The sequence below is a fragment of the Numida meleagris genome, chromosome 1, assembly GCF_002078875.1.
Source record: "Numida meleagris isolate 19003 breed g44 Domestic line chromosome 1, NumMel1.0, whole genome shotgun sequence".
NCBI lineage: Eukaryota > Metazoa > Chordata > Aves > Galliformes > Numididae > Numida > Numida meleagris.
In genome coordinates, this window is record NC_034409.1 from 119,170,531 (window position 1) to 119,185,355 (window position 14,825).

Consider the following 14,825-nt stretch of genomic DNA (forward strand, 5'->3'; position numbering starts at 1 on the left):
CTTTCTTTTATTCCATTAATAGGCTGTTTCAGAAATTACCTCGCATTCCAAATAGTCCTTCAAATAAACCACGTCACAAACATTTTATGTGTTTTAAAACCTCAAACGCGTTTAAGAAGTCAAAAGGTATACAGTCAGGCAAAATATAGCTCAATTAATTTTGTTAAATATTCCTCACCAAGACATAACATCAACAGAAATGCTTCAGCAATAAGATGGTGTTGTTTATTATTTTTGAATTCCACTGGAAATAGCTGTGCATTTTTTGTGCAAGGAAGTATTTCCCTGCAATGCTTATACCTAAACATGTCTGGAATGGAAACTGGAAGATAAGGCAAACTTTCCTTCTAAGCTAAGAAAAAAAAAAAAGACAGCAGGGATGTAATCCCCTCTGAACTCCATCCATGGGATGAAATGTCACTTTGGGCACCAGAGAACCCCAAGTCCATGTGCAACAAGAAAAGGACCAGGACTGCTCTCTCTGGGACCCAGATACAAAGGCTGGAAACACCAGCAGAAAGCGAGGGTACAAAAGGAGGAGAAATAGAGCCACTATGTAATCTTCATCTTTCCAGAAGCAGAGTTAGAGGGAATATATAGGATATGGAGGCAAACTGCCAAAGCAACATCAGGATCAATTTGGGGTGCCTACCCGCAGGTGTGCAGGCATGGGATACCTCACAAAGCACTGCATGAGCAAGAGTGTATGCAGACAGAACACAATGCTTGGCAAGCCTTCAGGGTACTGCACTAAACCTCTCAACAGCAATGGTGTGTTTAACAGCAGTAAAGACAAGAATCTAGCTCCAGTGCATCAGTGTTGAAGCCCTTGCGTTTTTCTTAATGCCAGAAAACTAAAGAAACCAAGGCAGCGACAGGATTCAGCTCTAGTTCCAAGGAAATTTTCTCACAGAGATACACTTTTGCGAGACATACAATTAAAAAAAGCCCTTAGCAAAGCTGACATAAAGAGCAAGAACGCATCTCTTCCGTTTCTTTCCCCGCTATTTATTTATTTCCTGGCAGATGTGGAGAAGCGCTGAAGCAGCAGCTCCCTTGGCTCGTGGAGGCCGCCAGCTGGAACTGAGGGAACAAAGAGCAGTGCAGGTGGAGCGGAGTGGGGAGGGCTGGGGGCAGAGAGGCACCAAAATAACATCCCAAAGACAACAGTGAGACTCATCTCCCTACTTTGCTCCTCCCTACTTTCAAGCATGGTGAGTTTTAAAATGCTGTTCTACAACCTTTCTTTTCCCTCATGGCAAAGCCACTATTTAACAGTGACACTGGTTCCTAGAAAAAGCCACCCATGAACAGCAGAACCAGTGAATCCCAATTTCCTTTAGATTCTGGCCCTGAAGTGACATTCTGATATGAATTCTTTAACGTGGCTTGGGAGATTTCCCTCAGTATGAAAATTCATGGGGTTTGCCTTTACCAAATCTCTTGTCTTTCACATAACTGAACAACTTCATCTTGTCAAAGTCTCTTAATTTTCTGCGAAGTTTTGTTGGCAGTGAACAAATTCAGAAATTAATACTGGGCTGACTTAACAGCATTATTGCAGAAGCCTCATTTATTTCAAAACCAGGCCATATTAACCTCAACCTATGACATGGGAAATTGGGAAATTTTAGATTACATTAAGAAAGATGAAGTGGAATAAGCAGCAATAAAGGAGACTATAACTCATTTTTATGCTAATTTTTCAGCTGAAACCATGCAGTTATGTAGGAAATGGTAAGACCTTTCAGGAAGACATGCCCATGGCTAGCCATATAATGGTAACCAAAGACTATTAGTTGCTAAGTCATTCTCAGCAGGACTTGAAAGTCTGAGTTGCATAAAGAGTTGGGAGGCATGTTAAGCAAGCTCCTCAGGGAGAACAAGTGGAAAGGTGCCTTCCCCATAGAGTAGATTACATGTTCAGAAACTCAAATGTATCATCAGCCATTTAAGCATTCAAAAAATAGCAGATATGAAATGCTGACAGTCTACCTTGGTATCTAATGAGACTGATGAATGTACACACAGGAATATAAATAGCTTTCTTATTCTGCATGCAACCTTGGTAATAGATGAATTACTCTTGCCATGAAGAAATGAACAGAACTTTCCTGTTGAAGGTGAATATTTTCAATGTGATGCTTGTAGCAGTTCTCCCAGGTGGACCACAAGAAAACGCTGCGTCAACAAGAGTGAAACACATCATAACAAGGTAAAAACAGCATGGACAGGCAAATATCTAACAGAACAGAAACATCAGCAGCAAGCCTAAATAAACATTTTATATTTCACATTTCATGGGAAGGAAAAGTCATTTTAGGTTTAAATCCCTTAAGCTTTACTGCAGGGAAGTGGTTCCCTATGGTAATGCGTATTACTTAATGATTTGAATCCACCTTTCCTTGAAACTACAGAATTCTGGTATGTTCTTTCAGTATAAAACAATTATCATTTTGCATAAATGGTGACCTGGTTTTGAAATGGCTTAATTCCATTCTATGAAAGAAAACTGCTGTACAATGTTTCTTGGAAGAACTGATCCCTTGCAACAGCCATCAGAAAAGAAAGTGAAGTTTCAAATATTTAGAGCTGGCCCAAATGATTTGAGTACTTCAGACAAACTAAGTGAATCTCTGAGCTATATAAAGTCACATTATGTCGCACAACCCAAAAGCTGCCATCAAAATTAAAAACTGCTGTTTTAGCCAATTTGACCACAGGATGGTCCTGCAACTGTCTGTTTAAGGCACTTCATATTGCCCGACTTCCCTACATAAAAGGGAATTAGGAACATGGAAAATTTATTCTAATCCACTGATTTAAAAGTATCCTACATCTACAGTCCTTGACACACTGCTCCTCTTTCTCTTCATTAAAAAATGGCAAGCTCTCTTCTATTTTGAAACTTATACTTGAGTGACTAGAAGGCTACTAGAAGGACCTGAAAATTGCCATGCCTGTGTCAGTATAAATTTGGTTCATACTGATATTTGCACTTAGATAGCACCAAATACGTTATACTATACAGTGATTAAAAAAAAAAGAAAAAAAGCTTAAAACACTTATCTTCTACTTTTGCTCTTTTGGATACTTCCCCTACTAAGAGATATTTAAGATCTGTCCTTCAGCATCTGAAGAGAGTACATTTACCACAATTCCAGAGTGCCCTATTTTGTTGCAGGGCTTAAATTCAGTGGTTATACAGAAATAAAGCACCTTGCTAGACTGAACTTAGAAGAGTCTTTTGCACATATTCCCTGCAAACAAGTATGTACATGACAAAAAAAAAATGCAGTCTTTGAAAAACAGCAAATGAGCATTTCCATAGGAGAAGTAGTCCTTTGGAGAATACCCTCCTCAAGGATGACCCAGATTTAGATTAGTTCAAATAAGAGGTGTAATTACTATGATATAGCTGAGAACATAGAGAGAGAAAGAGAGCAGGTGCCTGATAACTAAAATGTAAATAACATTTAGAATTATTTTCCTGCTGACAGCAGCATTGCCTGGTGCTGCTGCTTCTTGTCCTGGAACAACACTTGCTCTGTTCAGTTGTGCTGTGGGGTACCAGGTGCTGAAGCACCGTAACACGGAGGCTCCCATCTGGGTTCCTTCCTCTCGAAATATTCAAAAACCTTTTGGAAAGGCATGACTTGATGGCAGTAATAGTTTCCAAGTACAATACATCTTCAGAATAATACTTCAGTGCCGTTTTTTTTGTTTCAAAAAGCCCCCACTTAGGCATGGGTGGCAGCAGGTTACAAGCGTCAAAGAACTCCAAGCATACTATTTGTTAGAGTGGCATAATACGAGGTACAGAAAACAGCCAGTGGCCTCTTCACTTCTAACTTTGGTGCCACCACATGAGAGTCTCAAACTAAAAACAAGATAAGATTTCATCTCTATGAATTTTTTGGTTTTGCCTTTAAAAAAAACACACAAATAAACACTATTGATAGGCTTTTGATGGCACTGCTAAAGGACTGCAGGAAGCTTCAGAAATGAGCATAATTTTATATCTTACATTACCTCTCCTTAAAGGTTACCAGGTTCCACTCTGTTTCATGTTCTATCTGCAGCAGACGTTTGTATTTATAACCTGCTCATCACCATGCTATTTACAGCTTCTAATAAAAACCAGAAACAAGCAGCTTCCTGGCTTCTGCCTTTCATTATTCAAAAACAGAGAACAGCAGTTAACAACGATGTTGGGATTTATTTATTTTTGCCTTCTGATCTTCTCCCAGACCAGATACTGTCCAACAGCACACACTGGCACCTGGCTGATGCTGCCAAGCCACAGCTTTGACAAGGATTCACTGCGGTCCTTCAACCTCTCAGCCCTCATACTCAGTAACACCTCCTCTTCTCAGAAGCTCTAGCAATAGGAAACTAGTTTCACTCTACCTGCTCTCTATTTATTTTTTTATTCTCTATTTTATTTATTTATTTTTTTATTCTCTATTTTATTATTTATTTTTTTATTCTCTATTTTATTATTTATTTTTTTATTCTCTATTTTATTTATTTTTATTGCTGAATTCAGAGTTTACAGAAGAGGAGACTAGAAGAGCAAGGAACATTGCTGTCCACATGGGACATGTCTTCACAGCTAAAAAGGAGAACATGTCTAGCAGCAACAGTTATACAAGTCTTCCAGAACTGCAATGATGACAGAAAAAAAAAACCTAATTCTTCAGAGATTTAAACTTTTTGCTTCTCACTTCTCAGAACAAGAATCAGTTATGGACAACCCTGCACAGCAGATCTGATATTCAATGCCTGGTAGTCCTCCACCTTTTATACATAAAACAATACCAACCGAACAAGAAGGGAGATGGGACATTCTGAGGGCAGTGGTAAAAAGTGCTTCAAGATGCTAAAAATCACAACAGCTATTATCCACAACAAACAGATAAATCCTCCACAGCTAGATGGCAACGACCAGGTCCAGTCATCTTGAACTTCACTAATTGAAAAAAACAGAAAATCTTGAGTTTCTCCCTAAAACAACATTCAGATTTCAACAAGCTTTTCAAGATTCTGCTAAGAAATGAAACATTTTGCTCCAAGATGCAGTAATACAAAGGTACCACAGAATCTTGTGGAAGCCCTAGTTTTGACGGTTCACACCCTTGCTCTCACAGTTCCTCAAGTCACATCTGTGGAGCACCACAAGCTGCCTGGCCACCACCAAGGCTACATCTAACAGCAGAAGTAGTCTATCCAACAGTGTCAAAGGTTTACGGGCTGGTTCGGCCCGGTTCCGTGACGAATGGGGCAGGGGACTCACGGACACATGCCCTGGGAAAGGGAAAAGGGAAAATGGGGAAGGGAGATGGGCCTAAAAACAACACAGCGGCAACGATCTGAGGAGAAACAAACTAATTTACTAAATAAGATATCAGAATGCAAAATAACACACTATAATACAATATAATTTAAGCTAATAAATCCAATAAAATGAGAGAGAGTGTCCAAAATTAAGGTAGGCCTTACTCTAATGGTGAGACAGCTGGGGAGCGAGATGCTGCCGGGAAGAGAGATGAGACGAGAAGAGAGAGCGTCTCATGATCTGCGAACAGTTTTATCTTTCCCTCTGAATGGAAATGGTAACAGAGCAGCAAAGTCCACCAGGAAATATAGTTCTTCTGAGGACCAGGGAACTGGAACTATCCAGGGAACTGGAGCATTAACTCTTTAACTCCCAGTACACTACGTGATGTTATGATGTGGAATACCAATAACCAAAAATCATAAAACCATGACAAACAGGCAGGATCAAGATATGACGTGCACAAATGATCAACCAACCTCCTGTCCAGAATTTACCTATTTAAGATGCCAGTGCCTTAACACCTAAGCAGTTCAAAACAAAGCGCTCTGATTTAGTTCAATAATTTATGGGGTTTTATGTCTGTCCAAATCAACTTCTCTTGTAATATTGTTCATGTTTAACTTTGCTTCAGAAGACTGCAAGAAATCCTGACATTTTCCTTGAAAATGTAATTCCAGGTTTTGTTCTGCTTTGCAGACAAAGGGAGACTCTACTAAAACAGAGAAAAACAGAGACCAGCGATATATTTTTGCCACAAATATAAACCACATGCAGGCTATTATCTATCATTACTGTCATCATTTTTTTTTCTTAAAGCAAGCCTTTTTACATTGTATTTACAGTGATGTGATTTCCTAGACTGGAAATGCCCAAAATCACGATGTTCCTTGTGCCAAATACAATAAAATGGGATTGGTGCATTTCCTGAGTTCATTTCCCTAGCACATTGAGCAGGTAGTTTTAAAAGCAATGCAGTAAGCATCCAAGTTCTACCCTCTTCAGTTGTGCATTTATCATAACGAATATCACAGAAATTTACATTTTCTTTCACTGAGATATATGGATTATTTTTGTATGACTGAAGACTTGTCAAAAGACCTCTTAACTGAAGGCATTCCATTTTAGCTGACAACATCACTGCATGCGGTGTGTGCGCAGAGGAGGCTTCCCAACCATCCTTGACCTCATTTTCCTATAGCTTGAATCAATATGTCATGTGAAATAGCAGCTTAAAATTTCTCTGTTCCTCAGCACTAAACAAAAAACTAAAATGACCATCATTTCAACCAACATGCTTGCACCTTATGTGTTGAAATACATCTCAGTAAGTGAGAACCTACTTGTTTGTGCCTAAACCAAGCATTCATCTTTCATTCTGCTCAAGAACGCAGGTCAAAGCATCAACACTGGACATAGCCACGGATTACAATGTCTCTGCTGTCCAGGTGGACCAGCACATTTAATGTCATTACTTGTATTGATTTGCTATCCATAGACAATAAAGGAAATGAAAATTAAAACAGAAAGATGTTCCTTATAAGAGCAGTGATCATTCCAAGAGGAGGGAAAGCAAAATAAATAGCTATATAAATGAAACTACTGAGTTGTTGTTGCTTCCTTTCCCATTTACTTCTATTTTGGCCTTTGAAACCTTTACGTGCTTCATCTTTTACTGCTCCACTGCTGTTACAGTTGGTAACAAAATAATTCCAACTGCATTTGTTAGCCCACAGCTCCCATCCTGTTTTGCAGAAGATTAGACATATTGTTTTATTCTGAAAGACCACGTATTGGCTTCCATAGGACATCAGTGCATAAAATTATGCCATAAGTAAAGAATGCATGAAATGTAAAACATTACCTGCGCCAAAGCTGATCTAATGTTTGCTGGAGTGGAAAGAGAGAACTCAAGAAGAGGGAAAAATAATAATAATCTGAAAGGCTGATGCCAAAACCACTTGAAATATATAACAATAATAATAAAGTAACACTACAGACATTTGTTATTGAAGGTGGAATTCAGCTTCGTGATTCATACAGTAATGAACAAACAGACACTACGGGCCACATTCAGACAGCTTCAATTCAAGCTCAGCCGAGTGTTTTCCATTAGAACACTCGAAATTTTCAGTGTCACCACACCAACGGGAATTCTGAGTTCTGGATCCGGGGTATCAGGTATGGCCCTGTTCAAGAGAGCAGTGCTTCGCCATCTCCTGCTGCAGAAGAGGACTGGCTGAGACACATGTCCAGATTGCAGAACTATGCAGATACAAACAGGAAATACTGGAGGAATCATTTGCAGCTTTTTCAGATGGGGGAGATTGCTCAGGGCATTGGATGGATAAAAAAAGAAAAAAAAATCAGTTCAAAAATAAAGCAGCAGAAGAAAACATTGGCTGAAAACGTGCTCTGGTAACCAGGCTACTCAAAGTTTCTCAAGACTGTTTCTTAAAAGATAACTGCCAACCACCTTGCTCCACACAGGGCACGCTTGTAACCATGCTCAGTAACTGACATTCATTAGGATGGCCACCAAATGATTCACTCAGGTACAAAAGATCATTTAATGAGCAGCATGGAACCTTATGTTAGTCCAAGCAGACCTCACTGCAGCTGGTGGAGCCTCACATCTCTCTGCCTGCCTCTTCACTGCCCCATCCACCAGCCAGTCACCTTCACTGGTGCAGATTGTTACGAGTGCAGCATGCAGGCTCTTGTTCATCGCTGGCAAAAATGATGCTCATGGTGGTGACCGTGTTGAAAAAGAATGCTTTGTAGCTGAGAATTTGCGCTATCAAACAGTGTTATTGTGCCCTTTGTATCTGTTCTAGTTTCCATGGAAGTAAACTGGAGGCATTACTTTCAGAGCAACCTACGTAGGTAAAAGTCTGTCTCATCAGTTGGTCATTATAAATAAAAACTGTTTTAAAGCATAGCGATTTTAGTTTTATTAACAAATAGTATGTTTAATGACATTTAAGCAACTACATAGCTTACTATATATCTTGATTTTCATTTCTCGAGCGATTTGCTTTACATTTTTACTAAGAGACACATCCTCCTGTGTAAGTATAATCCACCTGTGATTGATGCAGAGAAATCTAGAAGAAAACTGGAATTCATTTAAAAATATCCAGACTATTTTCATCTGCTAGAAGATGAAAACTGCACATTTCTTACTCATGCAAGCACTTGGAAGTTTGCAAAAACACACTTTCTGTTTAAAATATTTCCATAAATAAAGTATAATTTGCAGTTAGTGATTTAGCTGATTACTTCTGGTCACTGTGTCCTACAGACCACAGAACTAATGAATCTCATCCTCCCACAGGCTTCCACCTCATTGCTGCACCTCAGTTTCAGGAAAACAATCTAGTTCTTCCCAACAGAGTTTTCAACTTGTACGCAGTGGTCAGTGAGCACTAGAAAAAAGAAAACATTTCCTCTGCTGGAAAGGGAGGCTGTTATTGCCCACGGTTGGTTTTCTACTCCAGCAGCCTTTTGTAGTTAATATCCAAAACTCTTACACTCAACTTCTGCAGATAAATATTTGAACTAGCATGCATTGCTTATTAATGCTTTATTTTACTATGGTGCTGGTATGTTTAGAAGTTAATACATCAAAGAATCTTGCTTTACAAATAGTGTATCAAACATATTCCTCAAATCACCACATTTTAAATTTAAATAGGTTATTTATCCTGATTTCTTGTCACAGAAATGCTTGTTCTGGCTTTTGTGAATCTATCTTTGCTAAGTTTTTCAGCTCTGCTAAATTCACACACCAACCCTGCTTTGTGGGGCACCTGCACTAGGGTCACCCACGAAGCAGGTGAGTTCTCTGTGTCACCCTTCCATTGCAATGCAAATTGTGAACAACATCAGTCAGTCCGCAGGTAAATATCTTAATACTGACAGCAGGTGGCTGCAGATAAATGCACAAGAGTAAGAGATTAAAACCGACTGCTCAGTGAACCTGCTGCTCTTGTGTAAGTACCACGACAAAAACACTTGTTAAAAAAAAAAATTCTTCATCATCACTGCTTCACTCTGCAGCACTCCCTCAACAAAAAATGAAAGTTGCTCATTTTCATCCCGATTGACCTTCTTCCTAAATCTCTCTTGTGCAGTTATTTTAAATTCGTGGCAAAGCATCATTGTATAGGAAAACAAAATATTAATCTCATACTTGGTTGCAATGAAGGTTAATCAAAAAGTCTGCATGCCTTGATCAGGCTAGGGTCAGGAGGGTAGTGAGACACTGGCACAGGCTGCCCAGTGAAGCTTGGATGCCCCCTTCCTGGAAGCATTCAAGACCAGGCTGGATGGGGATTTGAGCAACCTGGTCTAGAGGGAGGCCTACAGCAGGAGGGTTTGAACTAGATGATCTTAAAGGTCCCTTCCAACCCAAACCACTCTATGATTCTATGTTTGACCGCTGATGGGAAGTCTATGCCAAACACGCTCAGAAGCCTCAGGTTTTACAGCATGACTTGAAACACATACGAGAAAGAACAACGTCAACAGTTTCTTACTGAACATCGCAACTCTGAGGCTCTCAGAACTCCTAATCCTGTAACTGACTGCTAAGCAATAGTTTAAACTGGTAGACAGTTCAAAGATGTACCAGGAATGCTGGCTGTTCTTTAATAGAATATATGGTCAAGGTTGTTTCAGGTGAAGTTCTACCCTCTACCTTGGTACAATGTAATTTTTTTTTTTTTTTAATATTATGTTTTTTACATCTGAATTTTACATGTTCCTACACAGGTCTGCTTGCGACCCTAGGAATGCAGTGACGGTTTGGAGGAGTGAGGCCAGAAGAACCGACACGGCAACGTCAGTTTTCTTTTTCTCTTCTTGCTGTAACACTTACAGAAAATTGCACCTTGTCTTTGTTTCTTCCTGATTCAAAGATGTCAGCTGGATGCAATTTCTCCATGTGCACTCCTAGCTAACACCTCTTTGATGGAGCTGGTGTTCCTCAGTCAGCTCAGTCAGACTTCCAGCACTGAGAACAGCTTAATGCCAAATTCTGCACGGGAGCACAACAGAGTGAATTTTACTTTTTGTCAAGTTACAATAAGTCCAGACTTTCCATACTCAAAAAGCTCCTATTTTAACTGCCACAGTTCTTATTCTTTTCTGCCTAGGGAAAGCATTCTAAGGAGACAGTTAATGCCACGCTAGCTACCATGCAGGTAGTAATTCACGCCTATGAAAAATAAATGACAGAAAAGTGAACCCTTGCTGGCATTTTTTCCAGTGAAACAGCAAACAAATAGCAGCTTAGCAACTTTTTTTTCCCCTTTTTTAGTCTATCCACACTTCTGCTTTTTGAACACAACAGGACAGTTAAACAATTCAGTGTAACTATAGAGACAAGTCACCACAAACACAAATTAACACACACACCGTGCGGAGGAAAAGCAAGACCCCTGGTCTGAATTCTCTATTCACACAGAACTGGAAGGAGAGGTCTAACTAAAAAATGCAGCTCTGTGCAGCTTCCAAAGTCATACAATTAGTACTTGTCATCCTCAAAGCTCAAAATAATGCAGTTTGTTCATTTGTAGAGGAAAGAATGTGTTTTCTTAATAAAAATGGATCTCTGTGCTGATATTGCAAGCTTACAAATAGGACTATAGTTTATACAACTGGAATTAAAGATACCATCAGACAACGAAATGAAAATTAATTAAGTCAAAAACGAATAACAAAGATAAGCAGTTCAGTGTAAAACTTGAGCCCTACCCTCCTGCTCCCTCATTTCACAGAATCTTCACAGACCCACAGTGACAAAGGCAAACAACAGAACTAGCAGATCTAGTAGATGATAACTACATAAAGCACTATTTTATCTGAAATCCATGCAAACCTCAGTCCATTGGCATGTGGCATACAAAACACATGCATTTGGGGACCACGGAACCAATGAGCAGTGACTGTACTCACCGAGGGCCAGTTCTAAAAGGGGATCACTCTTGGCTGCCCAAAACAAGACACAGCAGAATAGCCACTGTTGCCACCTGTGATGCTGGGATAGCTATATAGACTTGGGAGGGCTGGGATCCTCCCATGATGCCTGCCTGCCCCAGCCACGCTGCAACCCTGTGTGATGACACAGTCTGCAGAAAGCACTCTGTCCAGTCGCTGCCATGCCCTTCCCAGTCATGCAAAGGGCTTTACATTTTTAATTCCAGCTGTAACTCCAATAATTTCTCCAGAACTGAACAAACTCTTGCTAGGTTCACTCCTTGGTCTTTTCTTCAAAGCCACTTCAATAGCTGCAGCCTCCACTGTACTGCATGGCCCAGCAGACGAGCTGATTTTAACAAGCCTGAGCTTGATGAATCTGTGTTCAAGCTCTTCATTCTTAGCAAGACTCACACCTCTTGGGTGCACACCATCTGCTCCTTCTGACCTGACTGCTCTTGGATTTTTTCCTATTTCTTCCAGCACTTCCTCTTTTGGCACATTCCCTCATATTACCTATCTGTTCTCCACTACCTACCAGTTTCATCTAAATAACCTCCTGTACCGTGCCAATGAACCTTAAACCAAACTGAACTCTGACTGTTGTTTGGGAGTACATGTCCTTGTTTTTCCCACAGAAACTGCCACATTCAGCAGCAGCACTCCTGCCTTACTGCATCCACCTGATTTGTGTCTAGATTACAAACTCTGACATTGCATTTAAGGATAGTGGAAGGAGACTTCCCATGACTCTGGTCAGCATCTTCCCAGTCAACAAGAAATCTCTATCAAGATTGAATAACAAAAGGCTCCTTCTTTCATTGAATCATAGAATGATTTGAGTTGGAAGGGACCCCAAAAGGCCATCTAGTCCAACTCCCCTGCGATGAACAGGGACATCTACAGCTTGATCAGGATGCTCTGAGCCCCATCCAGCCTGACCTTGAATGTCTCCAGGGATGGGGCATCCACCTTTGGGCAGGTCTCACTGTTCTATCCCATTATTAACCAACTACAAAGCCTTGAAGGCAACAGCACCATCTCAGCACTTTGTTCTGACACTGACCAGCCCTGGGAGCATGTGGATCAGCACAATCACTCCTCAATGAATACCACAGGGATGAAAATCTGTAAGTCGCACAACCATACCTCAGTGAGTTGGTAAGGATGCCAATTCACCAAGCACTAGTTGTGACAGACGGGGATTTTAAAAGGGCATGTTCTGTTATAAGAAAACTTTCATGGTCAACAACTATTTGGAAAAAAAACCAAAACACATCATCTCTAACCTGAGTGAGTTGTCTCTGCCTAGATGTGCATTCCCCACACTAGCAGAAAATAGATACCGTACACTGCTATGCCTTGTTCTTGTAACTGTTAGAACAGCATATGGCTTTTTTTAAAACAGAAGCCATTAGATCGCATTTTTGGAGGATAATAAAAGACAAAATATCAGCAAATATCTCAAAGAAAAATAAAAAGTAGTTTTTCTCATATCAGAAGGTTCATATTCACCCTTTTTTTCTCCCCCATATGGTAATTCATTTTTTTTTCAGTTCCAGCAAATGCTAATAAGAGCAACTGACAGCAGAAGGCTTTGGGACAGGAGCTCCAGCCACAGACCGTGATTGGTGCCATATAAAAAAGAGGGGGGAGGGCAGAAGTCCCAAAGGCTTTATTATTCTAACGATTCCTGAAGCTAATTACAGACTTGTTTCCCAGTAATATTCTTCTCACATCATAAACATATCTGGAAATAACGTAAAATAGTACAAAAAAAAGAGAAAGAAAACCCAGAATATTGAAAAATGGCACTTCCGGGCTTAAGCCACACATCAAAATCCGAACAACCCTCAAAACAGACCATGATAACTCAGCAAAATTTACCTAAAAGTTAGGATAAGGATCTACATAGCAAAAATAAGAAGTGTTTTTCTACAACTCTTTGGAAAACGAAGCGAGTAACATCAAAGTCACACAAATCTGCTAACAGGGTTTTAACACACTCCATAACTGTGCCTCGCTACTTGAAATTGGACTCTCAGCGCTGGGTCTGCGGGCAACCCCTGTTGTCTCCACACAAGACGAAGGCCACGGCAAAAGCAGCGCGGCCACAGTTTGGGTTTGCACAGCTGGCAAACAGCGAAGCGAGGGGAAAAACACGCAGGAAGCATCCCTGCTTCCATTTGGGATCACCTGTGCGATAGGGATTTACGTAACACGGAGTCACCAAGAGACGGGCTGACAGCTCTCGGGAGAGCAGCGGAGTTCTGCTCCCTCCGGCCGCAGCCAGGTACCGCCGTGCTTCCACCCAGCACCGCTTCTTTCCGCCTGGCAAATAAAGGCCGCCGAGAAACAACATCCCCAGCAGCGCACGTGAAAGCTCCCGCCCGGCAGCCAACCCCAACCCCGTCGGACCCGCCGCTGCGAGCCCCTCGCTTCCACCTGAGCTCCGCCGCAGCCCCCGGCACGGTGCTCTCGGGGAACTCGCTGCCACTCTGCGCCGACGCACCGCGGGGCTGCCGGCCCCTCGCTCACCCGCCTCACCCCCCGGCGCCCCGACCCACCTGGTGCAGCGTGTCCGGGGGCAGCTGCGAGGCCCGGAACAGTTCCCCCACGCTGCTGCCCCCGGCGGCCGCCTCGGGGGGCGGGCAGCACCGCGAGAAGAGCTCCGAGTAACGCTGCTGCTCGCTCTCGCTCAGCGGCACCAGTACACCCGCGGCGGCCACGGCGGCGGCGGGCCCCCCCGCCGGCCCCTGCTCCATGGCGGGGCAGAGCCGCTCGGCGGGCAGCGGGTGCCGAGCCGCCGGGGGAGGTGTGGCGGCGGCGGGCGGGCGGGAGGCGGCGCTGTGCCGCGACGGGAAGGTGCAGGCCGCGCCCCCTCCCGCCCACCGCCCGGTGCGGGGCCGCAGCGCCCCGGGGAGTGCAGCCACGGGAAGGCCGCGGTCTGGGAGTTGCGTGCGTCTGTGGGCAGCGGGGACACCAGCAACCCCTCGGAAAGTGCCGGCTGCTGCCGATGCGTGGGCATCGTGTGGCGGTGTGATGCGCAGCCCTGCCGAAAAGGACCCGCTGGGGGTACTGGTGGATGGCAAGCTGGCCATGAGCCAGCGATGTGCCCTCGCGACCCAGAAAACTGACCGTATCCTGGGCTGCATCAAAAGAAGCGTGGCCAGCAGGGCGAGGGAGGTGATCCTGCCCCTCTGCTCTGCGCTGGTGAGGCCTCACCTGGAGTACTGTGTCCAGTTGTGGAGTCCTCAGTACAGGAGAGACATGGAGCGCATCCAAAGGAGGGCCACAAAAGGATCGAAGGGATTGAACACCTCTCCTCCGAGGACAGGCTGAGAGAGCTGGGACCATTCAGCATTTTGGGGAGACCTGGTAGCGGCCTTTCAGTGTCTAACGGGGGGCTGTAAGGTCTTTCTTCCGCCCTTCTTAGGGGACAGACTCTTTAGCAAAGTCTGTGATGACAGGACTAAGGGAAATAATTTCAAACTGAAAGAGGAGA

General features: G+C 42.7%; 1 protein-coding gene across 3 annotated transcripts in view; it reads right to left on the reverse strand.

The window, feature by feature from the left end:
* The window catches only part of REPS2 (RALBP1 associated Eps domain containing 2), a 101,462-nt gene extending 87,325 nt beyond the window's left edge, over positions 1–14,137 (reverse strand). For all 3 annotated transcript variants that reach the window (XR_002442535.1, XM_021409633.1, XM_021409625.1), the window contains exon 1: positions 13,888–14,137. Coding sequence is in view for 2 of the 3 variants with exons in the window: in XM_021409633.1 (XP_021265308.1) it covers positions 13,888–14,085 (198 nt within the window). In the remaining variant the exon portion in view is untranslated. The remainder of the gene's footprint in view (positions 1–13,887) is intronic.